Here is a 13,458-nt window from a genome sequence, read left to right as displayed (position 1 = left end):
GATGATGACATGTAACTAACAATGTGAGCAAAGACATTGGGACATGGATACATTTTCCAACTCAAAGTTGCATAGCTCGCTTGGTTGCTTCAAACGTTCTTCTTACTATACCTCTTTTTTAAACTTTTAGTTAGTTCTGAATGTTAAAAACCTGTAAGGTACTCAAGTATCTGCTGAGCTACCTTTTGCAGCTGTTGTATTCCTAATAACAAAGAGTTCAGTTGAAATCTCCTGATATCGTTAGCTGTCTGGGAAATGCTATGAACTGACACCTCACAGCGACTATGGCGTTTTAAATATGATAAATCATCGCACAGAGCTCTCAAATGAAATGTGGAAAGTGGCGAAAGTGAAACCGCAGTTTGTTTTGGGGAGTGGAACGGACGGCTGGTTAAGTTCCGCCCCATTTTCCAACTGCTCTTGACACTTTAAACGGCGAATTGCATTTAAATTTGCTGATTACGCTGCTGAGTAGTGCGAATAATGGTTATATTGAGCCATAAAAGAAATTAAGTCAAACATCCCCCAGCTGCGTGTAATATATTTTAAAACAACTTTCACCACCTTTTGAACTGGGTGGGCAAATATTATTGATACATCGGCGGCTTCTCAATGGTTTGTAAACGATTTCTGGAGAGGATTTCGCCTTCAAGGGGCAGCAACAAGGGGCATCCTGGCGGGGTGCCACATACTTATTCCGCTCTTTTTCCACAGCTACAACGCATATTACACATCAATTTTTTTAGCAACAGATTCTCGAGTGCTGTTCGAGGGGCTTAGGCATGATTTTCCGGGATTCCGGGCTTTGGCTTATGAAATTTTCAAATTTTACAATCTGCGCCACGGGCGGCTCACGCGGAAATTACACTACGAGACTCGCTGCTTTTTTTTGTGTAATTTCAAAATGATTATTACTGCGAGGGGGTGGCGGAAATCAATGCATAAATTACAAAATACAGCCGGCAGACAAAAGCTGATCTTTATTGTTATTCAAATCATTTGGCAGCTGCCACGGCTCCACCGCCATCGTCAGCGTCATTTGAAGTTGAAGCTGGAATCCACGACGATAATGATTGACTGGCAGACAATCCTGGTCTAATCTGTCAATAATTCAGACCATGTGCTCTGGCTTTTAGCGCTTTTGAGCCCGAGGCGTCGAATTGGGCATCCCAAGCTGTCGATTTCCCAGGCGAGTTGGCCTAATCCGATGGAGATGCCGTGTAATTAGGTCGGGCGACATCGGAAGTGCCTTTAAAATTGATTCGCTTGCGGTTTTTTCCACCAACTTTGGGCACTTTTATTGCCAAAAATGCATACACAAAAATATAAGTTACAATGTACTTTCAAAAAGCTCATACACAAAAATATAAGTTATAATGTACTTTCAAAAAACTCATACACAAAAATATACTTTCAACCACATCAACGTGCGTCTTCATCCCCGTTTTTAACTCACTTTTAACTGATAAACTAAAACGCGTGTTTGCTTAGCCATCTCGGAAAATGCCATTAATTTGTAATTACTTTTTTTAGCCACTCATGTGATGCTAGAGGGAATATTCCAATTTCATTTCCCCCACTCGCAGTGTTTTTCTTGCTCCCGCGAATCCTGCGAATCATTTCCTTAAGGAGCTCCGATAATTTAATGTAAACTTTGCGGTCACGTGGCGCGACCTGCGCTCTCATGTGAGTAAATCAAAACAAATTTCCAGCCGAACACACAAAATACATAACCCCAAACACAACAAGGCACAGGCACACACATGGGCCAAGGGCAACGCTCATCCATTTCAACTTTCAACCCAAACGGCACCGCCCACAAAAAGGGTCGCAGTTCACAAGTGTTTTGACATTTGGACGCGTTTTGTGCCCGAAATGACCACCAACAAGAGGTGGACCCGGGGCACAAGTTGATGGCCCAAGGGAGCCCTTACACTTGTGCCCTCCCTGATCACGAGAATCTCCGGGAAAACTGTGGGAAAACTGCGCGAAAACCGGAAAACGCCCAGCCACCCTGGGAAAGTGTAATCATAGACACATATGCACATGTAAATTACGGGGATGTAAGCTGGTTTATTTCAATGGCTGGCAAATGAATGTACACATTTTACAATTAAGCGCGTTATCCTGGGAGCGTCCTTCGATGGACACTAAATGCTCATCCGCTGCCGGTGGCTGCCACATTGGCGACTCCCTGCGCAAGCAAAACTCCTTCAATGGTGGCATCTCGGGTCATCTGGCCAATGCGCTCCTGCCAAAGTAAATGTTATACAAATTAATTTGGAATTTGGTAGATTTTGTGGCAGCACTTACAAGTTTCTTGATGATTTTCTTCTGCCGACCGGCTTCAGATGGCCCACAGCTGATGGCCAGCATGAGGGCGATGAAGACAAAGATTTTGTAGAAGTTCATAGTGAAGTTGATGGGTATATATACTGGTGATATATATAGATAGATATAGCTTTTGCTGTGCGAACGGAGCGACTGATCAGCGGACTTCTGGCACCGGCGGCTTTTATAGCGAAGAATTTGCGATGCAAATTAGGCAACTTTTCGCTAGGAAAATTCCACTTCTTGATTAAAGGAGGGGTATGAATATAAGTGTAGGCACATAATAGCAACCACCATTTAATTTCAGCTTTAAAAAACCAACAACGACGAGGGGCAGACAATAGACGCGCAGATAAGACAACAAATGAATTAAATCAGCAAGGGAGGCAAAACGCACACAACCGCACACAGAATGAGGCATGAAAATATATAAGGATATATATTCTGTTATTCTGTGGCATGACTAGGAATAGGAGGAATAGAGCATCTAGGAGGAAGACGGAAGATGGGCGCCCTGTCAGGATATGCCACTAATTTCCTTAACAAGTAAAAACGCTTTATCCATCTTGGGCCTTGACTCCGCTTCCTTGCTGCTGCTTTCCGGTTCCATGGCCGCTGCGAAATGTAAATAAAATCGCTCGAATTAACCGCTGAGTGACAGCTACAAGTGGCAGATGGAGACACAAAGGGAGGGAGCGAGCGAGTCCTGTGTCATAACCGCCAGGACTCGTCTTGGTCCTCATGCTCATCCTCATCCTGCGAAGCATCTAGTTGGTGAGCCCAGGGAAGCGTAAGTAAGTCAGTAAATGCCGCAACTGGTTCCAAAGCAGGGCTCAACTACTCAAATTGAAGGCAGCCATTCAGACGACGGGTCTTAAATGCCATTAAGGTGCGGCAAAAGGTCTGCAAAATGTGTTTATTAGTAGTTCTTGCGGAACTGGGGAATTTATAGTGCAAATACCTCAGCTCTTAAGTTCCCAACATAATTCTTTTCGGTTTCAATTGAATCAACTTTGTAGTCAAGCTACTGCATACTTGTAATAAATTCAGCAGAGTGAATCAGATGATCTTCTATGTAGCAGGCATTCCGGCAATCTAAATTCCCATTTCAGTCGAGGAAGACTACCAGTCCACCTGGAGACAATGGCTGTGTCAATGTTTGAGCATCTTGGCCTTGTCTCCTCGTTAGGCGAGTAATCAGCAGATGCCGCCGGGGAACTTTTCCTCCGGGATTCACATTCGCGCAGACAGCGCAACTCAAACTGATAAGCAACTGGTGCTGATAAAGAAAGCCGCCATAAAGAAATCAACAGATGAAAGGGGGAAGATCGGCTCAATTGCAGGTGTGCCGCTTGACTTCCAGCTTGATCGATCACTTGAATCATAATGGGCACACGTCACCGGTAATAAGATCTACTTGGGTACGTGGGTGTGGGTTCTTTGTGCTTTTGGAGGCAAGAGAAATCACACGCAAGGAAATCACATCCATTCATAAAACTTGTACGTAGTAAACGCTGGCTACCCATTACTCAGGGAATTTACACGGGGTATATTTTATTGCACATTACATGGGGAAGAGGAAATACAAGTTGTTAACTAGGCAATAAACAAGGAAGGGTCTTTACTCAAAATAGACATTCTCCAAATACTGAGTCGCTATCTTAAAGTTCTGAACATCTGTTCACCAACATTCCTAAGACCTTCCTTCATTCATTAATTAATTAATTAATTAAGTCAAGTTCGAGGTATCGCGTATGTGTCAGTCGATCTAGTAGTTCTAACTCAGTTCCACGATCGTTCAACCCATTGAGTAATACTCAGTTGTTGGTTTCACTTTTTATTCGCTTTTTTTTTGTGATCTGTTGTGGGGAAACCAATGAATAATCCATTTCGCTTGGCGTTCGAATGTTTGGCGGTATTTCCCGTTTTTATTTATTTATTGAAACTGTTTGTAGCCACAATTAATGGAATACATTATGCTGGGATCGGACAACAAAGGGGGATTATTTATGTAAAAAGAGATTTAAGCATTTAAGAGTGATATGTTGGTTGAGGGGATTTCTTATGTCCAGGAAATAGCACATTTCTGCAGTTGCCGTGTAAAGTTTTTTTACTCTTAGTTCTGGAATTTGGGAATTAAATTCGAATAAAAATTAATAACCTGTGCTCTGGTGCTGGTGAAGTATAGTTTAGTTTTTTTCTGGTTCAATCACTGAGTTATTAATCCTGCTGATAAGTCTGTTCCGTTGCAAGCCAAGCGACTGATAATCGGATTGTAAATATAGAGTCTTTAATACCAGAAAAAAGATGAAGACAACAAATGCGATGCTGATAGGGTGACAAGGGGGATTTTGTGTGTGAAATAAATTACTAAAAATTAAAAAGTAATGAAAATATGTGGCTTGTCCTACAAAAATACTTAATAAGTGAATAACTATACACTTTTGCGAATCCAACATTTTAATGCTCCACTAAAAGTTTAAATGCACATAGTTACTGATGTATGTATAGCTTTGTCTACTTCAATTGGATCTAAGATTTGAATTGTTAAATCGTTAATTAATCAACTTCTAACAGAATTCCTAACCAACCACGGAATCTGAAACACCACTTCAGCGAGTAATATTCCTATCTGAGTCCATCTGGTGAACTTTTGTCCCACAGAAAAAAATCCCCGGCTGTGCAGCCGCAGCATCTGCTGGTATCGCTATATAAGCTCGATCTCCTCTATGTCCAGTCATCAGTCTCACAGTTCTTACAGTTCTCACTGCAACAGCTTAAGCCTGCTATCAATCCAGTAACAAGCCAACAATCTCGTCATGAACTTCAACAAGATCTTCGTCGTCGTGGCTCTCATTCTGGCCATCAGCCTGGGAAGTTCGGAGGCTGGTTGGCTCAGGAAGCTGGGAAAGAAAATCGTAAGGATTCCTTTCTAAGCTACGAAATAAAATATTCATTTGGGTTTTCCTTCCAGGAGCGCATTGGGCAACATACTCGGGATGCCACAATCCAGGTCCTCGGAATCGCCCAACAAGCCGCCAATGTGGCAGCCACCGCTCGAGGTTGAAACCAAGTTTTGAACTTTCTCAAGCCGCACCTTTCTCTAATTTATTATTAATTCACTCTAAGTCATTAGAACAATTAACCTAAGGAACACAAATATTTAATGCCGATGTCAAATTATTACAATCTAATTAAGCGAACATTAATAAAAAGAAATTAAATCTATATACACAACAAAATTAAATGGTGATTTCATCTGGTGGTATTCCTCTGAAGGCTTATCAATATTAAATCACTCAACCGGGTTACTCAAAATAAAACTAGAGTCTTGAAAGTTCTTATCATTTAGTACTGTTTGATTTTTTTTAATATTTAAATATATTTAATATTGAATCAGGAAATATGTCGATAGATCTACTTTTTTTTATCCCCTGGCAGTGACAATAACTTCTGCGGCTTTTTGTCCGACTTCGATGACCTCCAGTGTCACATTCTTGATGAACTTAAAAGTCTGCCCGGATGTCTCCTATAGAGAATCATTTGGGTAAGATCCATGTAGGATGTACGATAAACGATTAATGGACACCCAGTCTGTGGCGCCATCCAACAGTCAATTGGCTTGCGACTGCTGCAAGTTGATTCCCAGGATGATGAGCACAAAACAAAAGATGTTTCTAAGGTTCATATTAAGTTTTCTTAACAGACCGGCAAAAGCTGTAAATGTCTGTTTGCTAATGTTATTTTGAGACTGATGCTCAGAACTCAGACTCAAGCCAATCATAAATATTATCAAATACAGCTAATCGAATTATTTTGTGGGAATTTTTACTTTTGGCACGTGCGCTTCAAAAATGTTTGATAGTGTTTAATAGAATTTTCAGTCGTAAAGATCTCAAAACACTTCGATGAATAGATGAATAAAGAAGACGACAAATTTCCTTTTTAAAATGTTTTATTTACATAGAGTAATATAATAAATAGTTCTTTCAATAAATAATTATAGGTAATCTTCGTGGTCAACCGCGAGCGGTGGCTGCAACATTGGCGGCCTGTTGGGCGATTCCCAGTCCCTGGATTGTGGCATCCCGAGTGTGTTGGCCAACGCGTTCCTATGAGAAGAGGATGTCAGTTAGTCGCCGGCTTGGTAAACTTTAAATTGCAGTACTTACGATTTTCTTGCCAATTTTCTTCAGCCAGCCAGCCTCCGATTGTCCAATGGCGATGGCCAGAATGAGGGCGACGAAAACGAAGATCTTGTGGAAGTTCATGGTGATAGTTTGCGACTTAAGATTTTGCAAGAGTAGCTAGAGCTCTGATGTTGCTGTTGCACTGGAAGGTGATCGACTGTTGATGGCACCTGGAAAGACGAGCGCTTTTATAGGCGAATCAATGTAAATCCAGCGCCTGATAAGGCTCAAAAGGGGGTTTTTATGGCTGAAAAGTACACGAGAGGAATCCAATCCGATTCGGATTGGGGGATTTTTACACTTTGAGTCATTTGGTTTGGATCACATACCAATGCGGGAGTCTAAGAATGAGCGAGGAAACACCTTCTTTGTTCCGCAATTAATAAGAAGCATTTGAAATGAACGCACTACTCACTTATCTGCGATAAGCCAACAACTGAATTGGAATGATCTTTGTAATGCGTATAGTACATTCTTATGATTTAATTTATAACCATATACAAAATATATATAAATTTAGTTTAAATTAAACTTAAATCCATCCCCTGACAGTAATTGCCTTCGTGGCGTCTTCAGGCACTTGAAGGGTGGCAAAGGGGTCAGCAACTTCTGAGGAGTCAAAATCTGAGTTATAAGCGAGGAATTCCATCAAAATGGATAGAGCTTACTAATTTGTCAAAGAAGCCAGCTTCCGATTGTTGCAAGTAAGTGGCCAGCAAAAGGATAACTAAAATCCAGTTTGTATAGTGGTTTATTTTTCTTTAATAGTGCCAAAAATGGACTTAAGTGTTTGATTATGTACTAAGCGACTGATAATAAAAACTGGGAGCCTACTCCTTTTATAGGCGAATCGAAATATATTTCTACAGATAAGACATAATCTTTCATTTCTCTTCCCAATCGGAAAAGAAGCGAAAGCTACAAATTATTCGGTCATAAGGGTTTGAGCATTGCGAGTCGCAATATTGTATATAAATAATGAAAATTAAAGTTCATTTTCAAATGCGTTATGTGTCTGTCTTTGAAGTGTATCCAAACTATGTGTATAAGGACGTTACATATATGTGAGACTTTATCTTCCTACAGCTCTTAAAAATACAAAGTTTATATCTGTTTTCGAAATGTTTTTATTTACATAGAGCAATATAATAAATAGATCTTTGAATAAATAATTGTAAGTAATCTGCGTGGTTAACCGCGAGCGGTGGCTGCAACATTGGCGGCCTGTTGAGCGATTCCCAGTCCCTGGATTGTGGCATCCCGAGTGTGTTGGCCAACGCGTTCCTATGAAAAAGAGGATCTCAGTTAGTTTCGTACTAAACAAATTTCAAATGGAAGGACTTACGATTTTCTTGCCAATTTTCTTCAGCCAACCAGCCTCCGACTGTCCAATGGCGATGGCCAGAATGAGGGCGACGAAGACGAAGATCTTGTGGAAGTTCATGGTGATATTTTCTGGATTTGTTCTTGGGAGAAGGCAAAGGTTTTGATATTGCTGTGGGGTCTGAGCGACTGATGGCTGTGATACAAAAGGCGAGAGCTTTTATAGGCGAACGGACAGCTTGGAAAACAGAAAGACAGATAAGGCTGCACGGGGATTTTTTCAGTGAAAAGTACAGTAAAGGTAGTCAATCAGATTGAAATCAGTGTGCACATCTAGGGAGCAGTTGGGGATTTTAAGACCATAAAACAAATACACAAATTTCTAATTTTTAAATCCCTTAAAGGAGTTTGAACAAATCTAAATCAGAGATTTATGTATCACTTTTTTTTACATTTGCATTAATATCTTTCTGTTTGCAAACGAAAGTTGGGGGACTCACGACAATATTTTTGCAAGGGCACTAAGTTAATTTTTGTTAACTCAATAGGTAGAAAATGATAATAAAATATAATTGTTCACTGAGCACGTGCAAATCAGAATATATTTTTAATATTTTATTAGCAGAGAAGCGGCATGTACATTCATCCAAGCCTATTTCAAATAAGTTAACTAAATGTCTGCCGCTGGTAAATTGTTGTTTTCCAGATTTTAATTGAATTATTTATTTTTCGGGTTTTTCGGATTTTTTCGGAGTAGCGCCTCTTTCTACGGGCCTTATTAATTTAAAGCCCGCTTGGGCTCCGGTGTGAAGAGCATCTTCCTGTAAAAATATAAACATTTAAGCTTAATTGTAAAATTCAATTGTTGGCAGGCGAATCATACCACTTTGTCAAGCAAATTAATAAAGGCATCCGATTGATCCACGCTGATGGCCAAAATGAGGGTCAGGACGACAAGGACCGAAAAGTATTTCATAGCTGTATCTCTGGGCTTTTCGAATTACGAGAATTGAAACTGATGATTTGGACTGAAAATCAAGTGGTTATATAGGCAATCAACCCACCGGAAAAACGTTAGCAATAATAATTAGGCCTTAAAAAATTAAAAGTCAATAAGCTTTTAAATAAATAACACGTACGTTCGCATTGGAAGATATTTAAGGCATTTATTCAAGAGAATATTTCTTGGAAAACTAAAAACCACAAGTAGATACTAACTTATCTTTTATTAGTGTTCTTTAGTTCAAAATTTAACTGTTAAAGGTTAAGACGCACTCGGTAAATGACACCTAGGAATTACGAAATATTGTAGAATATAGAAAGATCATTTTTAAGTTACATAACTTTCGCCGTTAAAAATAGTTTGCTGCATTGTCATAATAAGTTTACTAAAATGCTTGTAATTATTTTCATCAACGCCACCTGCGGGATCACTCGCGCCCTCTGTGGGGCTTAAATAGCAACATAAGTGGAGACACACACCGCACAAGCATAGCCAACAACCTTAAACAAACCTATCGATATATATTTTAGAAACTATTTTTATTTTAGACAAAAGAAGATAAGGTATTTTATATATTTAACCAAACCCATTAGGCTGCACACAGATAAGGCTGCACGGGGATTTTTTCAGTGAAAAGTACACTAAAGGTAGTCAATCAGATTCAAATCAGTTTGCACATCTAGGGAGCAGTTGGGGATTTTAAGACCATAAAACAAATACACAAATTTCTAATTTTTAAATCCCTTAAAGGAGTTTGAACAAATCTAAATCAGAGATTTATGTACCACTTCTTTTTTTACATTTTGCATTAGTATCTGTCTTTTTGCAAACGAAAGTTGGGGGACTCACGACAATATTTTTGCAAGGGCACTAAGTTAATTTTTGTAAACTCAATAGGTAGAAAATATAAATAAAATATAATTGTTCACTGAGCACGTGCGAATCAGAATATATTTGTAATATTTTATTAGCAGAGAAGCGGCATGTACATTCATCCATTCAACTAAGTTAACTAAATGTCTGCCGCTGGTAAATTGTTGTTTTCCAGATTTTAATTGAATTATTTATTTTTCGGGTTTTTCGGATTTTTTCGGAGAATCGCCTCTTTCTACGGGCCTTAATAATTTAAAGCCCGCATGGGTTCTGGTGTGAAGAGCTTCTTCCTGTAAAAATATAAACATTTAAGCTTAATTGTAAAATTCAATTGTTGGCAGGCGAATCATACCACTTTGTCAAGCAAATTAACAAAGGCATCCGATTGATCCACGCTGATGGCCAAAAGGAGGGTCAGGACGACAAGGACCGAAAAGTATTTCATAGCTGTATCTCTGGTCTTTTCGAATTACGAGAATTGAAACTGATGATTTAGACTGAAAAGCAAGTGGTTATATAGACAATCAACCCACCGGAAAAACGTTAGCAATAATAATTAGGCCTTAAAAATTTAAACGTCAATAAGCTTATAAATAAATAACACGTGCGTTCGCATTTGAAGATATTTAAGGCATTTATTCAAGAGAATATTTCTTGGAAAACTAAAAGCCACAAGTAGATACTAACTTATCTTTTATTAGTGTTCTTTAGTTCAAAATTTAACGGTTAAAGGTTAAGGTGCACTCGGTGAATGGCACCTAGGAATTACGAAATATTGTAAAATATAAAAAGATCATTTTTAAGTTACATAACTTTAGCCTTTAAAAATAGTTTGCTGCATTATCATAATAAGTTTACTAAAATGCTTGTAATTATTTTCATCAACGCCACCTGCGGGATCACTCGCGCCCTCTGTGGGGATTAAATAGCAACATAAGTGGAGACACACACCGCAAAAGCAGAGCCAACAACCTTAAACAAACCTATCGATATATATTTTAGAAACTTTTTTTATTTTAGACAAAAGAAAATAAGTTATTTTATATATATTTAACCAAACACATTTTATAATAACATATCTCGAAAATTTTAAATTAAAATTTGCAAAAATGTGTACACATAGATGTATAAAATGTTATCGATGCTAACTCATATTCTCGTTTGTATTTAATCTTCGCTCGGAACTATCGATATTTACAAGCCATAGATAAAAATGCTGAAACATGTCAATGAAATATAAATCAAATTTATCGAATACGTATTGTTTTACATTGTTAGATATGATGCTTTAAGCATCTCGAAGGCCACATGAAAAATAAAAGCCCTAGTGCCAGTATCGATAGTATCGAACAGCCATCGCGCGTGCCGCATCGATAACAACTCGCTTTTTGTTCCACCTCTACGTCGCGGCTCGACTTCCTTTCCTGTCAAAATAGTCGACAAAGGTGGTACTTTTTTTCTTCCGCCGCCGAAAATGGGCAAATTGCGCGCTCGCCACAACGCAGTGCAGCGAAATAATAAGAGAAACGGCCGCAGCGACAATGGCCAATTGCGATTTTCGAGTGAATCCAGTGAAATGCTGGTGTAATAACGCCGATTGCCGGCGATTTGTTATTGCATTGCGTTGTGGGGACGCGACTTCGCCAATTTCAAATTGTGTTTGTAATTGAAACCGAAAACCTAAAATACCGGTGATGAAACATTGCAGATGGCTATCGGCTCCAAGATTATCAAGCCCGGCGGCTCGGATCCCGATGACTTCGAGAAGTCCATTGCCCAGGCGCTGGTGGAACTCGAGGCCAACAGCGACCTGAAGCCCTACCTGCGCGATCTGCACATCACCCGTGCCCGCGAGATCGAGTTCGGCAGCAAGAAGGTAAACCAGTCAGGCAGCATAAAATGTAGTGCCTCCCATAACCCACTTCTCTGCACGCAGGCCGTCATCATCTACGTGCCCATTCCACAGCAGAAGGTGTTCCAGAAGATCCAGATCATCCTGGTCCGCGAGCTGGAGAAGAAGTTCTCGGGCAAGCATGTCGTCGTGATTGGGGAGCGCAAGATCCTGCCCAAGCCCACGCGCAAGGCCCGCAATCCTCTCAAGCAGAAGCGTCCACGCTCCAGGACTCTGACCGCTGTGTACGACGCCATCCTCGAGGATCTGGTCTTCCCCGCCGAGATCGTGGGCAAGCGCATCCGCGTCAAGCTGGACGGCTCCCAGCTGGTCAAGGTGCATCTGGACAAGAACCAGCAGACCACCATTGAACACAAAGTAAGCATAGAATCCAAACTGCACACTCAAAAAGCAGAGTGCATCGTGTGTTTAGCAGCGCGTACCCTCGATATTTGGGCCTCATTTGCCATGGAGCCCAATCTTCGCCAGGGGACGCAGAGCATTCAGGGCCAATTACTCGTTATTGCAGGCATTAGAAGCCAATGCGGTCCTGCATCTCCAAATATTGGCCACACTTGGTCTGATACACCGTTCTTGTGTTTTTCGCTGGTTGTCCTTCCAAAGCCAGTGATTGTCAAACAGAACGCAAATTAAAGGCAGCTTTTCACTCCACAATGTTGAGCCTACTTACCACGGCTACTGCATTACTTTCCGGCTCGCCACATTACCACATACTCAAATCAATACTTGAAACCAAGCACTAGAAGCAGATATCAACTGGAAAAGGGGGATCCTAGATATATAGACATTTTATAAGGATTATATATGGTTATATGTACATAGAACTGTTTATCGTTTTTGTGTTATTTGCTGGAAGTTACATCAAAAGCCAGTGATTGTCAAACAGAACGTAAAGAAATGCAGCTTTTCACTCCACAATGTTGAGCCTACTTACCACGGCTACTGCATTACTTTCCGGCTCGCCACACTTTCTCACAACCTATCTTTTGAATACCTCTGCAAGAACTCTTAATTGTACACACCGTTCTTGTGTTATTCGCTAAGCGATTACCTCAGCTCAGCGATTGTCAAACAGAACGCAAATAAATGGGCGTTGAATCACTCCACAATGTTGAGCCGACTTGCCACGGCTTCTGCATTACTAACCTATGCGCCACATTTGTGTCAAAACTTAGCCTTTGAATACTTTGGTTTCTATCACCGTTCTTGTGTTATTTGCTGGACGTTCTTGAAGTCCAGCGATCGTCAAACAGAACGCACAGTAATGCAACGAATCACTCCACAATGGTGGGTCTACTTTACCAGGACAGCATCATTACTTAAGGATTGCAACATAGATAATAATCTAGTTATAAGTTTGAAAACACACACGATGCACTTTGAGTGCCGCCTATTTGCCTCCCGAGCGCCGTTTAGTTTCCTGGTGCTTCGGGACTTCCTATATAAAGCGGAAGATTAATCCAGCTATCCGCTCGATATCTCCGCTGCAGTATTTTCTGCTGCAGCGGAGGTTGCGGTGCTGTACACTAATAAATAACTAAATTCCCCTGATCATGCCCACTAATATGTGTTGTTTTTCTCCCTGCAGGTCGACACCTTCACCTCGGTCTACAAGAAGCTGACTGGTCGCGATGTTACCTTCGAATTCCCCGACAACTACCTGAATGTCTAGAGCGGGTTCTCGTTCGAGGGTGTAGCACTGGTTCGCCGGTTCATCTGGGAATATGAGTTTTTTACATGAGCTAGAGAACGTGAATAAACATTAAACAATCTAAAACTAAGCAAACTTCCAATTAAGCCAACTCGCTCTCTCTCTGTTGTCCTGT

General features: G+C 40.4%; 6 protein-coding genes, 1 long non-coding RNA gene and 4 other non-coding genes across 11 annotated transcripts; 6 read left to right on the top strand and 5 right to left on the bottom strand.

Moving 5' to 3' along the window:
- Positions 1-2,077: 2,077 nt before the first annotated feature.
- Positions 2,078-2,599, bottom strand: LOC122620631 (cecropin-1/3-like). The gene is made up of 2 exons (XM_043798197.1): positions 2,314-2,599; positions 2,078-2,251 (listed from the first exon to the last, which is right to left on the bottom strand). The coding sequence occupies exons 1-2, from the start codon at positions 2,410-2,412 to the stop codon at positions 2,159-2,161; spliced, it is 192 nt and encodes a 63-aa protein (XP_043654132.1). The 5' UTR covers positions 2,413-2,599; the 3' UTR covers positions 2,078-2,158.
- A 2,486-nt stretch (positions 2,600-5,085) lies between these two features.
- Positions 5,086-5,559, top strand: LOC122620251 (cecropin-B). The gene is made up of 2 exons (XM_043797629.1): positions 5,086-5,249; positions 5,306-5,559. Exons 1-2 carry the CDS (start codon positions 5,151-5,153, stop codon positions 5,396-5,398), a joined length of 192 nt encoding a protein of 63 aa, XP_043653564.1. The 5' UTR covers positions 5,086-5,150; the 3' UTR covers positions 5,399-5,559.
- A 755-nt stretch (positions 5,560-6,314) lies between these two features.
- Positions 6,315-6,672, bottom strand: LOC122620082 (cecropin-A2). Its single transcript, XM_043797374.1, has 2 exons — positions 6,504-6,672; positions 6,315-6,443 (listed from the first exon to the last, which is right to left on the bottom strand). The coding sequence occupies exons 1-2, from the start codon at positions 6,600-6,602 to the stop codon at positions 6,351-6,353; spliced, it is 192 nt and encodes a 63-aa protein (XP_043653309.1). The 5' UTR covers positions 6,603-6,672; the 3' UTR covers positions 6,315-6,350.
- A 980-nt stretch (positions 6,673-7,652) lies between these two features.
- Positions 7,653-8,025, bottom strand: LOC122620289 (cecropin-A2). The gene is made up of 2 exons (XM_043797674.1): positions 7,867-8,025; positions 7,653-7,805 (listed from the first exon to the last, which is right to left on the bottom strand). Exons 1-2 carry the CDS (start codon positions 7,963-7,965, stop codon positions 7,713-7,715), a joined length of 192 nt encoding a protein of 63 aa, XP_043653609.1. The 5' UTR covers positions 7,966-8,025; the 3' UTR covers positions 7,653-7,712.
- A 419-nt stretch (positions 8,026-8,444) lies between these two features.
- LOC122621928 (andropin) lies at positions 8,445-8,857 on the bottom strand. The gene is made up of 2 exons (XM_043799945.1): positions 8,728-8,857; positions 8,445-8,665 (listed from the first exon to the last, which is right to left on the bottom strand). Exons 1-2 carry the CDS (start codon positions 8,818-8,820, stop codon positions 8,567-8,569), a joined length of 192 nt encoding a protein of 63 aa, XP_043655880.1. The 5' UTR covers positions 8,821-8,857; the 3' UTR covers positions 8,445-8,566.
- A 908-nt stretch (positions 8,858-9,765) lies between these two features.
- LOC122621769 lies at positions 9,766-10,206 on the bottom strand. The gene is made up of 2 exons (XR_006326247.1): positions 10,073-10,206; positions 9,766-10,010 (listed from the first exon to the last, which is right to left on the bottom strand). It is a non-coding gene; the product is annotated as an uncharacterized LOC122621769 (long non-coding RNA).
- Positions 10,207-11,012: 806 nt separating this feature from the next.
- On the top strand, positions 11,013-13,413 carry LOC122619379 (40S ribosomal protein S7). The gene is made up of 4 exons (XM_043796281.1): positions 11,013-11,165; positions 11,429-11,596; positions 11,657-11,989; positions 13,221-13,413. The coding sequence occupies exons 2-4, from the start codon at positions 11,429-11,431 to the stop codon at positions 13,302-13,304; spliced, it is 585 nt and encodes a 194-aa protein (XP_043652216.1). The 5' UTR covers positions 11,013-11,165; the 3' UTR covers positions 13,305-13,413.
- On the top strand, positions 12,200-12,338 carry LOC122622726. The gene has a single exon (XR_006326326.1). It is a non-coding gene; the product is annotated as a small nucleolar RNA psi18S-1377 (small nucleolar RNA).
- Positions 12,464-12,602, top strand: LOC122622727. Its single transcript, XR_006326327.1, has one exon. It is a non-coding gene; the product is annotated as a small nucleolar RNA psi18S-1377 (small nucleolar RNA).
- LOC122622729 lies at positions 12,654-12,793 on the top strand. Its single transcript, XR_006326329.1, has one exon. It is a non-coding gene; the product is annotated as a small nucleolar RNA psi18S-1377 (small nucleolar RNA).
- Positions 12,833-12,969, top strand: LOC122622728. The gene has a single exon (XR_006326328.1). It is a non-coding gene; the product is annotated as a small nucleolar RNA psi18S-1377 (small nucleolar RNA).
- Positions 13,414-13,458: the final 45 nt, after the last annotated feature.

Source organism: Drosophila teissieri, chromosome 3R, assembly GCF_016746235.2.
Source record: "Drosophila teissieri strain GT53w chromosome 3R, Prin_Dtei_1.1, whole genome shotgun sequence".
NCBI classification, from domain to species: Eukaryota; Metazoa; Arthropoda; class Insecta; order Diptera; family Drosophilidae; genus Drosophila; species Drosophila teissieri.
This window is presented reverse-complemented; position numbering and strand designations above follow the sequence as displayed.

Excerpts from the sequence above, each read along its gene's own strand:
- LOC122620631 (XM_043798197.1), bottom strand. The coding sequence starts at position 2,412 with ATGAACTTCTACAAAATCTTTGTCTTCATCGCCCTCATGCTGGCCATC. Across the intron at positions 2,252-2,313 it reads AGAAAATCATCAAGAAACTT|GAGCGCATTGGCCAGATGAC; the intron begins GTAAGTGCTGCC and ends TTACTTTGGCAG.
- LOC122620251 (XM_043797629.1), top strand. The coding sequence starts at position 5,151 with ATGAACTTCAACAAGATCTTCGTCGTCGTGGCTCTCATTCTGGCCATC. Across the intron at positions 5,250-5,305 it reads GGAAGCTGGGAAAGAAAATC|GAGCGCATTGGGCAACATAC; the intron begins GTAAGGATTCCT and ends TTTTCCTTCCAG.
- LOC122620082 (XM_043797374.1), bottom strand. The coding sequence starts at position 6,602 with ATGAACTTCCACAAGATCTTCGTTTTCGTCGCCCTCATTCTGGCCATC. Across the intron at positions 6,444-6,503 it reads AGAAAATTGGCAAGAAAATC|GAACGCGTTGGCCAACACAC; the intron begins GTAAGTACTGCA and ends CTCTTCTCATAG.
- LOC122620289 (XM_043797674.1), bottom strand. The coding sequence starts at position 7,965 with ATGAACTTCCACAAGATCTTCGTCTTCGTCGCCCTCATTCTGGCCATC. Across the intron at positions 7,806-7,866 it reads AGAAAATTGGCAAGAAAATC|GAACGCGTTGGCCAACACAC; the intron begins GTAAGTCCTTCC and ends TCTTTTTCATAG.
- LOC122621928 (XM_043799945.1), bottom strand. The coding sequence starts at position 8,820 with ATGAAATACTTTTCGGTCCTTGTCGTCCTGACCCTCATTTTGGCCATC. Across the intron at positions 8,666-8,727 it reads TTAATTTGCTTGACAAAGTG|GAAGATGCTCTTCACACCGG; the intron begins GTATGATTCGCC and ends ATATTTTTACAG.
- LOC122619379 (XM_043796281.1), top strand. The coding sequence starts at position 11,429 with ATGGCTATCGGCTCCAAGATTATCAAGCCCGGCGGCTCGGATCCCGAT. Across the intron at positions 11,597-11,656 it reads TCGAGTTCGGCAGCAAGAAG|GCCGTCATCATCTACGTGCC; the intron begins GTAAACCAGTCA and ends CTCTGCACGCAG. Across the intron at positions 11,990-13,220 it reads AGACCACCATTGAACACAAA|GTCGACACCTTCACCTCGGT; the intron begins GTAAGCATAGAA and ends TTCTCCCTGCAG.